The sequence below is a fragment of the Polyodon spathula genome, chromosome 1 (assembly GCF_017654505.1).
Source record: "Polyodon spathula isolate WHYD16114869_AA chromosome 1, ASM1765450v1, whole genome shotgun sequence".
Lineage (NCBI taxonomy): Eukaryota > Metazoa > Chordata > Actinopteri > Acipenseriformes > Polyodontidae > Polyodon > Polyodon spathula.
The window spans coordinates 92,478,794-92,500,213 of NC_054534.1; the positions used below are offsets into that span (position 1 = coordinate 92,478,794).

Below are 21,420 nucleotides of genomic sequence, written 5' to 3' on the forward strand. Positions count from 1 at the left end.
AACCTAAGCAATGGGGAAGTTATGTGATGGAGGCAGGGAGCACTATTCAAATTGTTCTCTATGGGAAACACTGTTAGCTTGCCATTGCCAACAATAAATACTGTATGGGCTACAGACAACAACTCTCTTAATGTGATATTAATTATGTCAGTTAAAGTGATTTCCTGATGTTGTAGTCGATTAAATTATTAATAACATGTTTATTTTTGTTGCAAAAAGAAAGGTCTTTCTTTTAAATCCAAGAGTATCTATTGATTCTTTTATACATGGGTGACATTTTATGGCCCTTTATAGCACTTGCTATTGACTCATACCAGATCAATAATATAAATGCCCTAACAACTGCAGTTAAACTCATTTGTCATTTATCGGGTTCACCAAGTAACAAATGTATCAATCCGACTAACTTCCATTCTTATACAGATGTGTGTCATCCAATTGACACTACTAACATCAAATGAACAACAGCGAGCAGTGTGAATGTGTGATAAAAAAAGATGTAGAAAGAATATCTGCAAATTTGTTTTCCTTATAGAAAATTAAGGTTGTGGTCTCTAATAGATTTCCCTAGCTCAAGGCAGTAAGATATCACAGTCATGCAGCCATTGTAGGCATAGATAGACTGATTGTTCTGGGATCTAGTATGATGTTTTGTGTTTGCTGATCACTTCATCTTTTAATTGGCAATGTACAGTACCTATGGAAGTTGCTGCTGAAATAGACTAATGAGTGTATATTTGTTGAAGTTTAGAGCTTAAAAACTAGAAGTAGATGGGAACTCAATGAGCAGGAACAGCCCACTATATTTATATTGTTCAGGATGGGCCAGAATTTGAATTCTCGTCATAGTTATTAATTAGGGCTTGTGTGAAACGTTCAAGCAATTTGAGCCTGGTTTGGTTTAAAACTGCCTCGGATCAAACCAATAGGCTGTGTGTCAATGAAGACGGTCTTTACAGCTCTGCCTTATTTAATTTGTGGGAGTATAGATGGGATGAAAAGTATTACTCTCTCATTCATTGTAACTTGCTTCCACCTAACCATGCTGTGCAGCTGACTGTGTATAGTTGTTCTTTTAAGGACTGTGATCGTGTAAACATGACAAGAACATTAAAAAAGGGAAAACACTGTAAATCCGATGTGTTCGACTTATATTAGAACATTTATTGTGTGTTTTAATATATATGTTTTTACAATATTTATACATATCAAGAAACGAGTGAATATAAGCAGATTAAGAACTACAATTACTTTTTCCCCCTTATTACTAATAATAATGGAATGAAGAACTATTATTTTATTTATAAATATTTATTTTGAGAAAATAATTGCGAGTAGTGCCCATTATTGCTTATAAAGACCATGAAAATAAACATGTATTATGACATCTATATTGTGTTTGTGTTTTTTTTTTTTTTTTTTTTTTTTTTAAAAAAGCTAAAAGCTTGTATGGTTTCTACTTTATTGTTCCCCAGGGTGTTCTGAAAAAAAGGACACCAATTCCAAGATGCTACTGCAAAAAAAATTATTTTAATTTGATTTTTATTTCATTTTTATAGGAAGAGAGTCAAGTACAGCCAAAACATCCCTGGTCCTGTGGGAGCATCCCTCTGAAATGCTTGGTCCTTAAAGGGTTAATTTAAATTTAAATAACATATTTTAATATTTTAAAATGTTTTTTTTTTTTTTTTCTGGACCACAGTGCACTTCTACAACACAAGTTTCTGTCACAATAGTAGTATCTTGACAGTAGTTGCACACTTAGTTGTACCTTTTTATACTTTGCTGTCTTCCACAATTAAATCCTTATGGTCACATGCACGTTCTTCTGGGGTTTTTGTGTGTCTAGGCATTGTTTTTATATTTTGCCACAATTTGCAATTCTGTTTTAAATTCTCACTATCTAACTGTAATATAGCTTTAAATCTTGCAAACCAGCCTTCTATTGTAATTGTAATCTTGTTTGTGTGTGTGTGTGTGTGTGTGTGTGTGTGTGTGTGTGTGTGTGTCTGTGTGTGTATGTATCAGGTGTTTTATCGTTTTTTATCAGTTAAAATCAAAAATCAGAAGCCCTAATTATAACCCTGGTTCCCCATTCTTTTCTGGCATCAGGATTGATGGCAGGGAGCTTGACCAAAGGAAATACAGTTCATGTGTATGCTCCTCTGCTCTAAAAATGAAACTAACCCTCCCTATAAATATAAATCTTAATTTTCTCCCCTTGACTTGGGTCACAGGTTCAAGTCTATAGCTCTCAATTTATGACAATCCACATGCTCTGCTCAACACCCAAAGCAACCCAATAACAGAAAGCATCCCCAGGAATTAATTTAGCAAGCGTCCATTCCGAACTCAATTCAAAGAGCAACCCCAGACGAGTGAGATATAGCTCCATGTACAGCTGCAAACCTAAGGCACCAATGTCAGTAAAAATAGTCAAGTTACTGGACAGAGGATTCCTAACCCCTCGCACCACCATGCACTCCCCACCCCTACGACTGCTAAAATGCATTAAACACAAGAATGTTAACTGCCCCATCTGAAATATTTGGTAGTCTAGATTACTGCTAATTTGAAACTAAAAGTTAAAACTGTTAAAAAAACAGTTAAAACCTTAAATGTTTAATCAGACTTGCTGAATATTGTGCTCCAGTGTGTTTTTATATATTTTGTAAATTTACAGTATAATCGTAAATCTAGAAAAACTACTCACTTCTAAATATTTTGTAGTCATTTTTGTATTACTTTAGTATAAATACATGTTAATTTGGATTCATATGTTGTTTTTTTCTGACTTTATGTGAACAAAAAGACACAAATTCTCCCGTTTTCTCATTGGAAATAGTGATATTTTGAAATTTACCTGTCGTGGTCACAAAAGCATAGTTTGTGGGGAATAATAGCCATTTTCTATACTTTTGAGGCATAAGCAATTAGGAAATAACACTTACAACCCAGGAACAAAAAAAATAAAATAAATTGTTACACGGTGTCTGATTCTACAGGGCGTGATGCAAAACTTTTGGCCATAGCTGTAATGCCCCCCATATAATCTACTAAATAAAAACACTGGTTTGTTTTTCAAATTTGTTTTTTTGTCATCTATATGCAGGTGTATGAAATGAACGATCAGGTTAGCAAAGAAACATACAGTATGTTGCTGACAGCAAGTAGCCTACTGCTACAAAATATATCCTTTTACAGCCAGTTATTTAGTAAGAAATACTGCAGAAATATTTAAAAAAAGTCAAAAATGTGATAGCAGTATCAAGTTAGCTATAGGAAGAATGCTCGTTGCTTGTTGAAAATCTCTGTAATGTATTATATTGTAACAACTCACTACATATTTAATTCCCTTATAGGCTTAAAATTGTCTATATTTAATTACTCTGAATTGTATTTGTTAAAGAAAATCCTTTTCTTTACTTAACCTTTTCATCAGTTGCTTTGGGACACCACCAGGCAGCCATTCTATTACAAGCATTTGTACAAGCAGCACATGTGACTCCCCAGTTATGACAGCCCTATACATCAGTTAGCACTGACACATTGTGATCGTTTCTTACTGAAATGAAGCCAATAGCTGTTATATTTAAGATGGGAACTCTTGTGCTTGTTACTGGAACAATCTATCGAAGGGCTTTTGTTTTGATGTTAGTATAAAAAAGCATTTTCATCTCACTAAACATTGGTAAATAAAGTAATACAACCAGGATGCCATGATCATAAGTATAATAATAAGTCAGCTTTGTTTCATTAGGAACAAACTCAGCTGTCCTTTGTGTTTGAGGTACATCTAATTTCAAAAATAAAGATAAAAATCCACTTTAGCTAAGGTTTGTGACATTTTCGCCAAAAATAGAATACATAATTTGTTTTGGCATTAGCATTGTATTATCATAGTAAAGACAGACCCTGAAGATCTATTTTGTGACAAAACACTTGTCTCCTCTACCCCGCCCCCCCCCCCCCCCTTTTCAAGCTATGACAGTTTACCGGCCATCCAGGAGTATTTTTATATTGACCACTGAGGTCGCTGACAACCAAACGTTATCACTGAAGCCCTCTGTCTGTCACATGAGCCTTCTGAAAGCTGAGTGGCTAAAGCTGGACACTAACTGGACCAATCAATACATGTTGTAACGAGGACTCTTCCAAATCTTTTCACGTGTGAGCTGGTCCATGTCAAGACCTCTTTCTTGTAAGCTTGACATTTTCTTCATGACTGTCTGTCAGTGACGCTGAGGCTTGCTGCTGCTACACCTCTATTGCTGCTTCTTCAGACAAGAAAATAAGCTTCACCAAAGGCGGATTTGGCAGACCTTGCTGGGCTAGCTGTTGGTGCACTGCTTCTTAGTAAAACAATGGAGGTGGCATCTGTAAGACAGAGTGAAGACTTGCAGAGAGAGGAGGAGTGGATAAAAGAACTGATAGACGAAGCTAGCTGGCAGGTCAGTGCAATATAAATACAAGGGAGCTGGGGAATTAAAGTGCACAGAGGAAGGGCAGGGTGGCGATTGAAAACCATTGGTCACACTATCCCAAGATGGGAAAAGATACAGATGTGTGCAAAGGAAGTGCTTTTGTTAACCCATTCCAAACTATGTTTGTGTTTTTACCATGGAAACTAATTTTAAATTAATTGAGGCTTCTGCAGATAAGTTAAGCCATCCTGTGTAAAATATTTTACATACTCGAGGGGCTTACTGGCATAATATGGGTTTTCATGGTTGGTTTATTTTCTGTCAAATCATCTTTCACAATGAATGAGCTGCACTTTAAGAATTGTAATTCAAAGGTGAAAGTAGTTTGAATAAGTTATGACCCTCCGATTTTCACACACATCAGCATAAGGACAAGCATATGGAACAAACTTTATATATTGTACAAATTTGTTTATAAATAAAAAATGCTGTATGTGATAAAAAAATAAAAAATTTGCTTATCACTGTAAGATTCTGTACTGTGCCAAGCATCACGCCAACCTATTTTTGAGACTGCTGTGCTGCGTCATTGTAATTTTAACCAGAGATGTCATTCTTGCCCAGTTAAAGGTGATTATTACAGCACAAGGTATACAGAAGTGTGAGTGTGCTGATAAAGATATGGCCAGAGTACAGACAGGAGCACTGCCTGTAGACTGATATGCTTGCAGCTTATAAGTAAACAGAATCACATAAAATGTGAAGGGTTTACAGATTAGTTTCTATTAGGAGGACGATGTAACGTCAACAGAATGAGGTGATCTTCCTGTTACAGGAATTATTTTACGGTCAAATGCATTTTTTGTAATAAGGTTTTCTTTTTTTTACTTTCTGATTTATTAGAGGTCCACAGGGGCAGTTGTTGGAAATACATTTTTAGCAGTGAAAAAAAAAGATCTGCTACGTAAAACTACACCTGAAGCTGTAAAATTACAAAGTATTTACTTTTAACATCATTTAGTGCTTAAGTTTGATGGACTTTGACTATAGATTTACCACAATAATTGTTAGAGGTGACCATTTATTCATATTTTACAGAGTTTTACATTCTGTTTAATGATGGAAGTCAGTTCTGAGAAGGGTTTATATATGTTTGTGTATGACTGTTCGTGCCTGCAGCATGTGCCTAGTTATGTATACATGGTATGTTTTGTATTCATAAGTCAAAACAAACATTTTGGAGTAAGAATTTTGGCAACGTTATTGTGACCAGGATGACTGTAGTGGTGATGTCAGACCCGGAAGAACCAGAAACCAAAACACGTGAACCTGAGACACTACTGCATCCAGCGTTTTATAAAATAATAAACAAACAAAAGATTTAAACAAAACACACAACGCTGAAAATAAAGGGCACATTGTCCAAACAAACAGACAGATAAAACGGACGTGGACGAACCCAACAAACAAGTACCGTGCTGGCACTTCCAGCACGCTGTAGTAATTGTTATTTTTATTAAATTCTCCTCTCTCTCACCCGTTCTCCACTGTGAACACATAACCCTGAGTGAGTGAAAACATGCTGCTTTTATGCAGCTGTACCGAGACTCGATTGCTAATCAATCAGTCAATTGGAGTCTTGGTACAACTGCACGTGAATTAATGAGTGCAATTTCCCGTGCTCACATATTATTACATTTTACCTGCACGTGAAGTGCTGTGCAATCCTCATGCCTAAATACAAATATACATTTTAAGCACTCGTGCTTGTAACCCATATTTATATCCTGTGTATTTTATACATAAACACCAACATTAACACACTACATACAACGTAAAACACTAATAAACACAAAGGGCCGTGAAACTCCTCCACACATGCCCCCCCCCCCTTGTGCGCAGCACACATGGCCTTAAAAGGCCACTTTCCATACCCACCCCCCCCTTAGTCCCCAAAGTCCTGGTTTATAGTCCTGGCCCTGGAACAGGGGCAACAACGGGCCAAAGGTGGCGGCCACGGTGGGAGGTCCTCCTCCCACCCCAACACTGTAGCGACCAATGCAATCCTGGCAACCGCCTGGCTGTGTGTGGAGGTGGACTCCTGACCCACCCACCCCCCCACCTTCTCTGTAGCCAACAGATCCTTTTTGTGGGGCTCCAGCCACCAAATTCCCTGCAGTGAAACTGCTGCGGGGGAAGGTGGTCTCCTGATCTCTCCCCCCTTCTTTATAGCCGGCAGCTCCCCCTTGTTGGGCTCTGGCAACAGTATTTCCTGCGGAAAAGCAGGGCTGACAGCAACCCCAGGCAAAGCAGTTCCGGCGACCCCAGGCGAAGCAGAGCCGGCGACCCCAGGCGACGGCAGCAGCAGCGGACCCTCGGGAGGCGACGGCAGCAGCAGTGGACCCTCGGTAGGCAAACTCAGGAGGGGAGCCCCTGGCCATAGAGGCGGCAGTGGGAGCTCCACTTCTCCCTCATACCCTGTAACCAGTAGCTCCCAGGCAATGCGGAGCAGCAGGCAACCCCAGGCTATGCGGAGCATCAGGCAACCCCAGACGATGTGGAGCAGCAGGCAACCCCAGGCGATGCGGAGCAGCAGGCAACCTCAGGCGATGCGGAACAGCAGGCAGCCCCAAGCAATGCAGACATGGTATCCTTGGGTGGTGCGAGGCAGGCATCCTTGGGTGGTATGAGGCAAGCATCCTTGGGCGGTGCGAGGCAGGCATCTTTGGGGGGAGCGATGCAGGCATCCTTGGGGAGAGCGATGCAGGCATCCTTGGGCAAAGCGAGGCAGGCATCCTTGGGCAGACCCAGCAGGAATTCACCCTCTGCTGGTGGAGGTGGGAGCTGCAAGCAGTCCTCCCATGGCGGTGGAGGCAGAACCAGCAGGAACTCACCCTCTGCTGGTGAAGGTGGCAGAGGCAGCTCCTGCTGCTCTGCTCCTGGTGGTGGAAGCTGTGGCGGTGGGAGCAGCGTGTAGTCTCCCCTTGTTGCAGGGGGCTGGTGCGGCTCTCCCTCTATTGCAGGATATTGGTGCGGCTCTCCCTCACTTGCAGGGGACTGGTGCGGCTCTCCCTTTAATCCCGGGAAAGTGATGCTTGTGTCTGTGCTCTGTTGTGCAGAGAAGATAGTGTTCAGGGGGTAGTGCTGGCTCTGTGGCAGCAGCTCCTGGTTCTCTTCCCTGCGTGGTAGGGATGGAGGTAGAGGCAGCTCCTGCTCCACTCCTCGTGAGGGTGGTTGTGAAACCAGCAGGTATTCTCCCTCTGCTGGTGGTGGAGAATGCAATGCCTGGGAGGGACACTGGGAGGTGTTGCTTTTCCAAGGCTTCCCATTGCTCTCCATCTCTGGCCCACAGGAGGTTGATCACATCGGGGAGGGCCTCATCAGCATTCCTCCCAGGCTCCACCAGCCAGCCCCAGATTCCCTCAGAGGAGAGTGAATTTGGTGGCCTCTGAGCCAGTGGGACCTCTCCCCCTGTAGAGGGACACTCAGGCTCCTCCATCTCCTGCCATGCATGGCTCTGGCTGAGTGGCAGGTACTTGACTTCCCCACACTGGAAGCACCACCCTTCCTCATCAAGACAGGCGAGGCAAACATCCGGCTTGGTAGAGATGCAACGGGACCTGCGACCGGCCCCACGCTGCTGTTGCTGCACCCCCTGCTGCTGCTGTTGCTGCTGCTTTCTCCTGACACTTCTTGCACTTCTGACCAGGATGACTGTAGTGGTGACGTCAGACCCGGAAGAACCAGAAACCAAATCACATAATGGGGGTGAGTCTGAGATGATACGGCGTCCAGCATATTATTAAATAATAATCAAACAAAAGATTTAAACAGAACACACAACATTGAAAATAAAGGGTGCATTGGCCAAACAAACAGACAGACAAAACAGACATGGATGAACCCAACAAACAAGTACCGCACTTGCACTTCCAGCATGCTGTAGCAATTGTTATTTTCACTAAATTCTCCTCTCTCTCACTCATTCTCCACTTCCGAACACACAACCCCGAATGAGTGAAAACATGCTGCTTTTATGCAGCTATACCAAGGCTCTATTGCTAATCAGTCATTCAGTTTTGGAGTCTCGGTACAACTGCACATGAATTAATGAAGTGCAATTTCCCGTGCTTTCATATTATTACATTTTACCTGCACATGAAGTGCTGTGCAATCCTTGTGCCGAAATACAAATATATATTTTAAACACTCATGCTTGTAACCCATATTTATATGCCATGTATTTTATACATAAACTCCAACATTAACACACTACATACAACATAAAACACTGATAAACACAAAGGGGCGGGACACTCCGCCACACTTATAAATGACTGTCTCCAATTTATTTTATCACACAGATGATATTCTCACTATGAATAATTATAGTATTTATAATGTAAAGAATACGCCTGCTTTTTTTCCCCATAAGGAGACCAAAATATAACAATTATTTTTTTTTAAATAGCAATAAATATATTTAAACTCAGCCAGTTTTATTAATAATACGTGCTAGTAAGCCTGCTCATAAAGGGGAAATCCGACTTTTTTCCTAACTACCGGTAGGTATTTTTTTGCAATTCAATTAAAAACAAGAGATAGATGTGTGGTATGATTTAAATGATGCACCTCAAAAGGATACTCTATAATTTTGTTTAGACATTATCTAGTTCATAATTTCAGTGTGGCCACTTGACACCTTGGGCAATACTATCCATTACACAGAGACAAGTGAGTGTTTCTACTTGGTATATCATGCACAATAATTTAAAACAGGGTAATCAATCCAAGCCTTGCAGGATTCCATTCAAATCTGCTTTTCCCTTGATTCCATGAATTTGAAAGCATAATTATATAGGGGATATTTAGAGAAGATTGTACAATAGTGTATGGATGTCGTTAATACTGAAGTGTATATATATATATATATATATATATATATATATATATATATATATATATATATATATATATATATATATATATATAAACCCAAAACCCATTACAATCCAAAAACCCACAATCCAAAAACCCATTGTCCTCAGCAAACCAATGACAGTCTAGATAAATGAGAATACCCTACTTCGCTCCCTCCCCAAAAACAACCAGAATAAATGTCAAATTCAACGACTTCATTGGTGAGCCCTAAAATGTCACATTGACTTTTCTACATCGGTTGTAAATGTATAACACTTGGGGTACAGCTATGCTTATGGATGGATTATTTAAATAAAAAAGATGCTTGAGATATTTAGATATTAATTTATGAAGCCTATGGCATGCATACCTTAGGTAAAGATGCAAAGTTTGGATTTTATTTAGTTTCCCATATTTAACCCTGTCTAATACATTCAGATGCTGCCAGTTGGAAATAAAGATGTAACTTTTTGTACATACAGAATATCTACCACACCTAAAGAGATGCATGGCCAATGCACCCAGGTAAGTCTACTGGCCTGCGTGACCAGGTACCTCTGTCATTTCGTATGAGTATGAGTGGGGTCAGATGGAGTCAAATGTCCCAGCCCAGTCATCCTGCATTTAGTCATCTGCCCAGAGTTTAGTGTGTATATTTAGGTCTGACATTAGTATGAGTTGACATTTAACTCATTGACCTGCCCAGCTCAACTCCCATTGCACTTCATCACACAGAGAGAAAAAGATCATAGTACTGGGAAAAGTAAATACAGTATATTTTGTCACTGTATGCAGTACCAGGATGGGTCGTGTTGGTAGGTGGAAGCGCGCCCAGGTTAACTCCCCTGTCAGGATTTGAATCAGACTTTAGACCCAGAAGTGTCACTTATGTGTTTTGACCCACCAACACAAAACACAACGATTAATCCCACCAGCATTGTTGCATTAAATGGCTTCTTTCATTCAGGCGGCTTATTCACATTCCTGGCACAAAACCATGACAGACAGTCATGAAATATCAACAACACTGGTAATTATGATTCCTAATAGTACAAATTGATTAATCTCCTTTTAATGACCTCCATGTAAAGAAGGGACTGTAAGTGGTTTTCCATAAAACAAAACTAAGAACATCAAAAACAGACCAAATTATAGATAATGCAGATATTATAGCATTCACATGTTTTGTTTGCTAACGATCCAAATGGGTTAACATTTAAGACAAAAACGTGCTTCTCTCCCCTGTATTGCTTACAGTAAAAACAAAATATTATATGACCCACAGTCTGGAAGGCTAAGTGTGTGTTTATCCTCTACCCAATATACAGCATTCTCTCCAGGGTGGTCGACAGAAGAGTCAGGTTAATGCAAGCATGTGCCCTTTGTGCTGAGCTTTGCCTTGTGTCTTTATATGGAACAGGATAGTCAGACATTTGTTATCTAGAGGAACAAACAACTTAACTTTCCATGTGAACCATGATAATGCCTAATCTTTTAAGTTGCTGGCTCTATTCACACACAATCAAAAATCTGTTTTAACGAATTGTAGGGGTTTTTTAAAACTTTTTTTTTTCCTTTTTACTTTCTCATAGATTAAACTGTGAGAAGAAACCTGTCTTACATGGTTGGAAAAGGTCTTAAACTGCTAACTCAATTTCTTGAATCAAAACAGTCCTTAACAGAACATTCTTTAAAACAGTTTTTTAAGTTTTATGACTAGAGCACAATATCTCTTGGTTTTGGCTTCACGACTCTGATGTTTCCAATAATTCACAATTTCATTGTGGATGTAGGCTCATGCTTTCCATCAACTAGAATGATTTCAATTTAGTTTTTTGTAAATATTTCCTCTCATTTTTTTTTTCAATCTGTTGGTTTTTTAAATCTCTCACAGAGAAATCTGAAATCTCTGCATTAAAACAAGCATGGCTGCTGCTTACTCCAGAAGTCCCCATGCTTGTTGGTAACTGATTGATGTGCCCAGTTTTGAGAATGTATCAGTAATTCACTACACCAGACACTAGGATTGGTACAGACAATTCCATTTTAAATGAATGCAGAGATGCTGTCAGAATGTGTTGTCCTTCACCAGAAGATCCAGTGTGATGAGTGCACTGACCTCACATTTTTTAAAGGTTTCCCATACGGTTTTTAAAATAGTAATTCTATATTTAATAAGGTTGTTGCCTTATAAGCCCATAGGAAATATCAATGCTTGGCTAATGCTGGGAAATGTCATTTGGCTACACTTTTAAAGCTATTAAGTTAAAATTAATTAGCACTTATTTTTTAAGAAAGAAAAAAAACAATACTACCTAATCAGAAATAAACAACTCTGACTTTCAATTTAGAGACTAGTGAGGTTTCTTAAATTCTTATTCATTTTAGAATCTTCCTTTGAGAAAAAAACAATAGCGCTTATGATGATTCAGGAGAATCATGAGACAGAGGCCAAGACTTCCTTCCGCTACATATCTTTCATTTTGTAATATCGGCTTTACCCGATCAAGCTTAAATCCATACGTTATTTAACGATTGGTAGTTTAAATTAATTAAATACAGAATTGTATACATTTTGAAGAAACCAACTACAGCCAGCAGCAGTTTTTGAAATACAAACTTTATTTAGTCCTTTAAATCAGGCTTGATAAAACAGTACTTCAATAACTCATCTCAGATACTGATTATTTTAATATGAGATAACAAAAGGTATCTCCTCATTCACCAGAAACAAATTACTTTTGTTTTTTTTCTGCTGATAAATATTGAAAAGAGGGAACATCATAATATCCCTGAACTGCCTGTTTCTGACCCCCTTGTTCTTGAGTCGCACAGTTGTTCCTGAGTGCTTAGACAGTGCTTATTAGGTTAATTATCATTCCGAGTACCAGAGAATCAAAAGAGAATCAAATCCTGATAGGACTGGGATAATCTGAACTCCTTCTAGTAGGATCTAAAACTCAATTTAAGAATATCAATATAGCCGCCCTGAACCTTGGAAACTGTCTGCTGCTGCCTTCCCCCACAGTACGAAGCCTTGGTGTACTTTATGACATCAACTTCTCCTTTGATGTCCACATCTCCTCTGTGGTCAAATCTTCCTTCTACCATCTTTGAAACCTCTCCAAAGTCTGTCCCTACCTTTCCCTCCCAGATGCGGAGATACTTTTCATGCATTTGTCTTCTCTCGACTCGACTACTGCAATTCTCTTTATGGTGGTCTCCCAGAACACACCAAAAACCGACTGCAGCTAGTTCCGAATGCCGCTGCCAGGATCCTTACCAGATGAAACATGATCACATCACCCCCCAACTTGCCCAGCTGCACTACCTAAAGTTCAGGATTATTTTCAAAACTCTCCTGCTCACCTGCAATGCCCTTCATCACACAGGTCCCGAGTACCTCCTCAACCTGCTGACTCGCTATGTCCCTGCCAGCAAGCTGAGGTCTTACGAATCTGGCCTGCTTGTTATCCCCAAGCAAAAGTGCAATGCTTGTTTAGCTTCGTGGCTCCCTCTTTGGTTGTGTGTGCTTTATTACCCTTATAAGTTATGGTGGTTATAGACTCTATTTACAGTTTTTTATGTATTAATTATTGCTTAATGTGTTATATTTACAGTTTTGTTTTTAAATTGGTGCATATAGTGAATCTAGCCCTTTGTGTTTCTAGAAGGAATTTTAGTATACCAGGGTTTCACAGTTTATAATACCACTAGTAATTGTTTTACCTTTATATATTCAGATTTTTAACACCTCTGTTGACTTTTTTACACAGATGTAGAGTGCCCAATTATTTTACCCCCCATTTTCTCCCCAATGTCCAATTATATTCCTTCACTGCAGTAATTCCTCACACAGCTCAAGAGAACTGAAGTTGTAGTGGATTTCCTCCAATCCCACAGCCAAGCTAATTTCCTCTGTTACACCCAGGAACTCCAGAGTGAATATCACCAACTACTAGCCTTTGGACAGCCCAGCAGGTGTTCACCTGAGCTCACCAGGCGCCTGGCCAGTAGGGTCCGTTGTAGCATGATGAGGAGAAACATCCCCTGGTGGTTTTGCCTTCCTAACCCCAGGGACTCTCCTCACCTCTGTTGATTTTAACGGTTAACTATGGTTTGTACATTTTTTTAGAAATTAAAGTAAACAATAATATTAAAAATAATAAAATACATACATGCAGATTACCAGTAGTGTTTAGCCAAAGCAACAAAAATAAAATAAAATGTACAGTAGGGAAGGGCAGCATGTACCATAAACATGATTCACCCTTATCTAGAGTAGAACTTTTAGATGGCTATAAATTACTATTTCACTCAAATAAACAGATTGGATATATTGTGCCGCCTTAGCTTATATTGAAATAAATCTTTGAAATCTTATTTTTCTGAAGCAATTTCTCAGCTTGCCTCCCCACTGTGTAGCTGTCGCTCATAAATTTAGCTTTTGGCGTATATAAGTCTCCTTTAAAGATAATGTCAGGTGCGGCACAGTACGTAACAAGGGGCTCAGTGGCTTGTATATTTACTTTGCAACATTCTTGCTTCACTATAGGGTACGAGGTAATTTATGTAAGGAGCTGGAACTCTGGGCAGAGGTGACATTTTAAAAGCGCTTTTTAACTCCTAGCTGATGAAAAGGCAGGAACAATGATTTAAGCAAGGCAGCTGACATAGCACACGGGTATGCCTATCCTTGGCTTCAAACTGACTTGTATTCTTGTGAAAGCTTGTAGTACATTTATAAAGCATAGTCCTTTCTTACCCTTTGATTTTCCTAACGAAAACCACAAAGTTGCCCATGTTAATTTGTTACATTATTTTACTGTGACATCTTTAATATCTTATTTTTTTTACTACAGTATATTATTTTACTCAGATTATTGGAGGATGATGAGAAATTCTGCCTGGTTTCAAAAGGAATCTAGTTTTAGAGTAGCACATTTTGATGTACTTAGAAATACTGAATTAAGTTTTTATTAGTATCTCTAAATTCAGCACTGATTTTTTTTTCTTTAGATGCACAACACCAACTGAAAATTATTTTATGAACTGCTTGATGTAGGTATTTTTATTGTTATTATTTATATTCTTTGTTTTTTCAGGGACAACATGCAGTAAATAACTGAAAAGGCACTGATTTATGACTTACAATTTAGCCAAAGGCTAGTTTTCATTCATAATCCCCAGGCAGCCATGCGTGGAGCTGGTATACAAATTGGCACACTCAGAAACCTAATTCCACTCTTAAATACATTTCCTGCTAGCTATCACCAGATTCAGATTAGAACAACAGCAATGTCAATAAAATAAAGACAACACTTCAGTTCATTAATACATTATAGAGTTAAATTAAAATATTAGTGTGACACTTAACATTAAGTGTCTCTAAGCAGACTGTAAGTACAGTGTAAAAACACAGCAATTATACATATTGTTGTGTAGCTATGCAACAACATGCTTTATTACAAAATGAAACATTTTGGAATTCACTGATGTATTTTGTAATTACTCTGTTTACACATGTGGTTGAGTATTTACATTATAAGCATTACCTAACTCTTATGCAATTAGTCTAGGGGCACTTCATGTAAAGTGTTACCTTAATTTACACTTTAAGAGTGAATGCAGGAAGATACACTTTTCAATAGTGGCTCAACGGTTTCGGCCTTAAACCTAGTGTAAACGTGAAAAAAAACAAAAACAAAAACTTGTAAAAAAAAAAAAAAAAAAAAAAATCTAAGCATTGCAGCCCCACATTACATCTATATATATTATATATATATATCCATATATATATATTAATATATATATATATATATATATATATATATATATATATATATATATACTCTGTAATAAAACCACGTATCGACCTTAAAGTGACATGAAGGGGAACTGACTTAAGACATTGGAGCACTTCTGTAACTTAGTGACTAAAAAGAATCCCGATGCTTTTAAGGGGAAAATTTTACACGGAAAATGTGGACGGAGGACGTAAGTCACGGTCAGTCCGTTCAAAATCACAGAGAAAATGACAGGGGAAGAATAAAGTCAAATGGATAAAAAAAAAATAAAGTCGCGGCGATAAAAATAAATAAATAAATAACTGATTTTAATAAAAGCATATTGTGGCGCCTGGTGTGCACAGGTTCAGGAAAGAACGACGAGTTATTTCAATTTGTTGCTTTTTTTTTTATTTGCTCTGCAACGGTGACTTCTAACTAACAGTAGCATTTATGAGCGCTCAACTAAGCAGAGAATAAAGATGCAAACGGGAAACGGTAAGCAGACGTGAAGCGTAACACACTTTGGGAGCGAGAAACACACACGAGGATAACTCAGAGAAGGTGTGGGGCTGACAAGAGACATGTACATTAAATTATGTGCAACTGTACAACAATTAAACAACAAGTTCAACAATCATTTCAATTAAAAAGAGAAAACCGTTCATTGTATGCCCCCCCCATACACATACACACACACACACACACACACACACACACAGAGAACTGTTAACGTGACTTTTAAAGAAGTATTTAAAGAGCTTAGTTTGATGCTTTTTTTTTTCTTCCCCAAAAAACAAAACAAAAAAAATAGGACAGCAAAGTATGGTGTCAGAGCTCAAAATATATAATTATTTTTTCGAATTGGTAAATTGTTTTTTTTTTTTTTTAAATGTGAAAGTTTATGTTAATAAGATAAATACTTTCCAATAAATTCACATACAGATGCAACACAATGTATTGACAATCTACGCAAGTCACGCACATTAGCAAAAATCACAGAATCCGTGACACCCGCGACCACAGTGACTAAGTCCCTGCCCTACTGATGCAGCATCACGTAATCTGTTGCTGTGTATTCCCAAAGCACTCTTTGCTGCATCGAAGCAAACCAAATCAGAATTAACTAAATTCAAAAGATCTAGTAGCTTATTTAAATACCACTGTGATAGTTAATTATAAATAATTGATTATTGTTTGGTGATGGATTAATAACTCACTATGGTACAATTAAAATAATCCAGCAACTACTGAGGTAAGACATAAGTGGGTCAATAATTATTCAAATCACTGGTACAAACAGTTCTGTTCAATGATTTTTTTTTCATGGCTTACTGTCAATAGTGAAGCACCTCTTAGTTGCTAATAGACAATATAAAAACACAGAATCAAAGGATTTGAAATCTCATAAACTGAAGCTTTAAGATATTCCACTGGAGAGGTGGAATGACCAGAATCACTTACTGTTCACTTACTGGATGGGTTTTCTGGTCACAAAAGCAGACAGTAACCTGTTTTTAGCGCATCACATATCCATATATATTGCTGTACATATATTCTTAATATGTTTGTAAATATAAGCAAAATAGGAACATACATGACCAAAATGAATGGTATCATGCAACTTGATCAGTATGCCCTATACCCTTCCCCGTGCACGCCACACTGTTCCCTGCCAGCCTCAAGTCTGCTCCGGACTTTCTCACCAGGATACAGCCCGACAAGTGCTTGCTGGGGTAACTTCATCCCACTTCCTTACACCAGGTTGTATACCCAGATGAGCTCGCCGTCTCGAAACGGCCTTCCTTTTGCCCGAGTGCCACAGTTGCACTTCTAGTATTTCTCATTGAGAGTCAGTCACGATTATCTACTAACTTTGCCTTTGGGTTGTGCAGGGGCGCGCAGGGAATGGCGCTAATTAGAACGTTGACTACAGCCAGCCAGCAGTGTTCGCAACCAACCACAGAAGACCTGCACTTTCTTTGCTACAGTGCAATCACTGCTACCCCAGTGGATTTGTGTATAGGATGTTAAAAATGTAACATACATGTTATTCTTTATGTATTTTATTTTTTTTTGTTGCAGAACCATATGCCTGTATCCCACAGGGACCCACTCAAATATAAACTTTATATATATATAAAGGAGATAACTGATCGAAAGGCCAATCATATTTGAACTTACAATCTTGCAATATTAAAACGAGCCCCCGGTTGTTGCTGACAGAGCAAAAAAATAAAAATAATGAGCTTAAATGAGTTACGGGTGACTATCACTTTTGCCAATTTACCCAGAGTAGCCGAATGAGCTGGAGAGAACATGATTTTTAAATTTTTTTAAATGTAATTTTTTTTTTTTTTATCGTGTATGTTACTTGTTCTTTTAGTTTTCAAACAAATATGTTACCAAGTTGTGAAAAGTGGGCGAACTGTATTTGAAAGTGTATCCATTAATATATTCATATTTATAAATATTTACAGTTGTAGGCTAGCTGCTTTCTACATTTTAATGTAACAGCAAACTAGCTCCTAATTAGTCAGTTAAAGATAACTAAACCTTTGTCCCAATATGCTTTCAGCTTCCACAGGTCATCCACAGCCTTGCATGTCGCAGCAGCAACCTTTCTATTATTATTATCAGCTATGTTGAGTCACCAAACTGTTGTTAAATTCCCTGCGCCGGTGAGCACCAAGAGATGTCACTTCTGACTCAGCGATGCAGAGCATCGATGAATTTAACAACGCACCTACAGTGAAATGATTGTGCCAAAATGAAAATAAATAAATAAATAAAATCCAAAATAAATACATGTACTACATAGAAAAATGTATGTATGCATTTTGTTTGTTTGTTTATTTATTTATTTTTGATTTTATTTATTTCGGTTGTTTAACAAAGCCATTTAATACAGGTTTAGTTTTTCATTTGTCCCTTTTAAGGCATGTTTAAAGGACTGCTACTTTTTCAAACTTGGCTTTGTACATTTAATATTTTGATCAGATACTATACAAAAGAAGCCCTGCTGTTTTGACCATAGCCCGCATCAAGTAAATCCCCATGGAAATTGTTACATAACAGTAATCCTTAAAAAACGAAAATGCTGCATTTAACTTTCTACAGCACATTTGGTAAACAAAAAAAAAAAAACATTCTACATCCCAATAATAATGGTACACCATGTCAGATGTGGCAGACATGTCTAGGTTATGCATTCTCGAGTACTGAGTTGAACAGTGACTGTGTTTCGGATTGGTGTTGTTTCACGCATCTAAATGTATACTAATATTTTGTTAAATGTCCAGTTTGAACACATTTTCATGAAAAGACAAAGTGAAACTGGCAGAAAGTTATCTGCAGAGTTGTAAACAGTTTGGCTTAATTTCCACATTTTCTTCCTTAGATATTATATGAAAATATGTAATTTGAATAAAACTTTTACCAAATGAAGGGCATATATTTAGGTTATTAAAAACAAACAAGTATTTAGATTATTAAAAAGTTTAAGTGCATTTCGATTACACTATGTAACACAATTTTGTTCCTGGGTAGTAAGTGTTATTTCCTAATTGCTTATGCCTCAAAAGTATAGAAAATGGCTATTATTCCCCACAAACTTTGCTTTTGTGACCAGGACAGTGATATTTTGAAATTTACCTATTTCCAATGAGAAAACAAAGTCTTTTCGTTCACGTAAAGTCAGAAAAAAACAACATATGAATCCAAATTAATATGTATTTATACTAAAGTAATGCAAAAATGACTACAAAAGATTTAGAAGTGAGTAGTTTTTCAGGATTTACGATTATACTGTAAATCACTTTCACGAATCAGCCCCCAAATGTAGTCTCCCATCATGTTCTCGTTATACTGTCCTTGGTAGCGGCGTTCAAAGTCCAGTATATCCTGGTGGAAGCGCTCGCCTTGCTCCTCCGAGTACGCTCCCATGTTCTCCTTGAATTTATCAAGATGAGCATCAAGGATATAGACTTTGAGGGACATCCTACAGCCCATTGTGCCGTAGTTCTTCACCAGAGTCTCAACCAGCTCCACATAGTTTTCGGCCTTGTGATTGCCAAGGAAGCCCCGAACCACTGCGACAAAGCTGTTCCAAGCCGCTTTCTCCTTACTAGTGAGCTTCTTGGGGAATTCATTGCACTTCAGGATCTTCTTTATCTGTGGTCCGACGAAGACACTGGCTTTGACCTTTGCCTCAGACAGCTTAGGGAAGAAGTCTTGAAGGTACTTGAAGGCTGCCGACTCCTTATCTAGAGCTCTGATAAATGGTTTCATAAGGCCCAATTTGATGTGCAGTGGTGGCACTAGCACCTTCCGGGGGTCCACCAGAGAACTCGGTCCGCTGTGGCCAGTCCCGCCTGTGGTAGTGCGCCTTGGTGTCCCTGCTGTCCCAAAGGCAAAGATAGCAGGGAAACTTGGTAAAACCGCCTTGGAGACCCATCAGGAATGCCACCATCGCAGCCTCTTGATGCCATCTCAGAAAAATGCAGATATGTATCTATTTAGGCAGCTGGAACTAAACTGAACTGGTGGGCTTAAGGCCCCTGTATTTATACTACTGTTTATATTACTGGAAAGTTCTAGAAAGTTCTCGAAGTTACTCCAAGTTTACTCAGCACTGAATCTATCTGGAATGTTCTGGAAAATAGGTAAATTTCAAAATATCACTGTTCTGGTCACAAAAGCAAAGTTTGTGGGGAATAATAGCCATTTTCTATACTTTTGAGGCATAAGTAATTAGGAAATAACACTTACTACCCAAGAAAAAAATAAATAAAACATTTTTTACACTGTGTTATAAAAAAACAAACATGTATTTAGATGAAAAAAAACCACATATTTAGATTATAAAAAACATTAGAGAGCACTATATGTTACGACCAGAATTATTTTGGGTTTAAAAGGCACATCATATGCAGACAGGCTAAAATAATTTAATCTATTCAGTCTTAAACAAAGAAGACTACACACCGATCTGATTCAAGCATTCAAAATTCTAAAAGGTATTGACAATGTTGACCCAAGGGACTTTTTCAACCTCAAAAAAGAAACAAGGACCAGGGGTCACAAATGGAGATTAGATAAAGGGCATTCAGAACAGAAAATAGGAGGTACTTTTTTTACACAGAGAATTGTGAGGGTCTGGAACCAACTCCCCAGTAATGTTATTGAAGCTGACACCCTGGGATCCATCAAGAAGCTGCTTGATGAGATTCTGGGATCAATAAGCTACAAACAACCAAACAAGCAAGATGGGCCAAATGGCCACCTCTCGTTTGTAAACTTTCTTATGTTCTTACATATACTAACACATCAAATCCTTATGTGAAAAAAAAAACAAAACTATAAAAGCATGCCAATTTTAAAACCAATCTGCATATTATTTATATGTGGACATATATGTATACTCATAAAAACCAAATGTAACAAATAGTGCTTTTAATATATGTAAAATATAAGTCCTTTCCATACGGGAATAGCCATAGCCACTGTCACAAAAATGGCATCCACAGATGAGAACTGGGGCCAGAAGATGCTTTGTTTAATAGGTCAAAGTTGCAAAGAACATCAAGGCATGTAAAGGCTGTATGGAAAGCATCTGGCAGATCTGTGTTTGCCATTGATTGGCTAAAAGTATAATTAGCAAATTTAGTAGGCAGGGAGAGCGGTGTATATATCTTGAAGAAGAGGCTTTATGGATTTTAGATTTCGTTGTATGGAAAGCCAGCCCTTGATATTGAACTCAGTGACGTTTACTCGTTACTCGGTACTGTGTATAATTTTAACTTGTTCTTATCGTTATCAGGTGAGTTGATTGTTTTCTCTTCATAGTAAGTCACACACCAAAAAGGTGCAATAAAGAAGCAGAGTGGGTTTCATTTGATTAAATGATTAGCTATCCTGCCTTTTACTTACTTTTACTTACTATTCTGCTATGCATGTGTATGTGTGATAAATGAACACCAGGGTCAAGAATGAGTGTCAGAAGATACCTTTAACATGTCTGGCTGGGAATGTAGAGCTCACCCCTCTTCACATAGTTGTTTAGGGGTTATGTATAGCGCTATACTTACACATTTCACCCTTTCCTCCACTGCACTTAGCAATGTCTCTTGACACTGCCAGGTGGCAACCAAAAGCAAAATGCCTGAGTATTTTGTTTGATTGTCAGTGTGGTATTACTGCTTAAGAACTATAAAGAATGAAGTCTCATCCACCCCAGATGCTACCTGAGGCGATGCTACACGACGCAACTGCTGTACATTTTTAGGAAA

At 38.2% G+C, this 21,420-nt stretch overlaps 1 protein-coding gene across 3 annotated transcripts in view; it reads left to right on the forward strand.

Annotated features, from left to right (window-relative positions):
- The first annotated feature begins 4,315 nt into the window (after positions 1 to 4,315).
- LOC121324292 (peroxisome proliferator-activated receptor gamma coactivator 1-alpha-like) overlaps positions 4,316 to 21,420 on the forward strand; it is a 123,069-nt gene continuing 105,964 nt past the window's right edge. For all 3 annotated transcript variants that reach the window (XM_041266005.1, XM_041266038.1, XM_041266012.1), the window contains exon 1: positions 4,316 to 4,451. In XM_041266005.1, the coding sequence (XP_041121939.1) occupies positions 4,365 to 4,451 (87 nt within the window). In that variant the 5' untranslated portion in view covers positions 4,316 to 4,364. The remainder of the gene's footprint in view (positions 4,452 to 21,420) is intronic.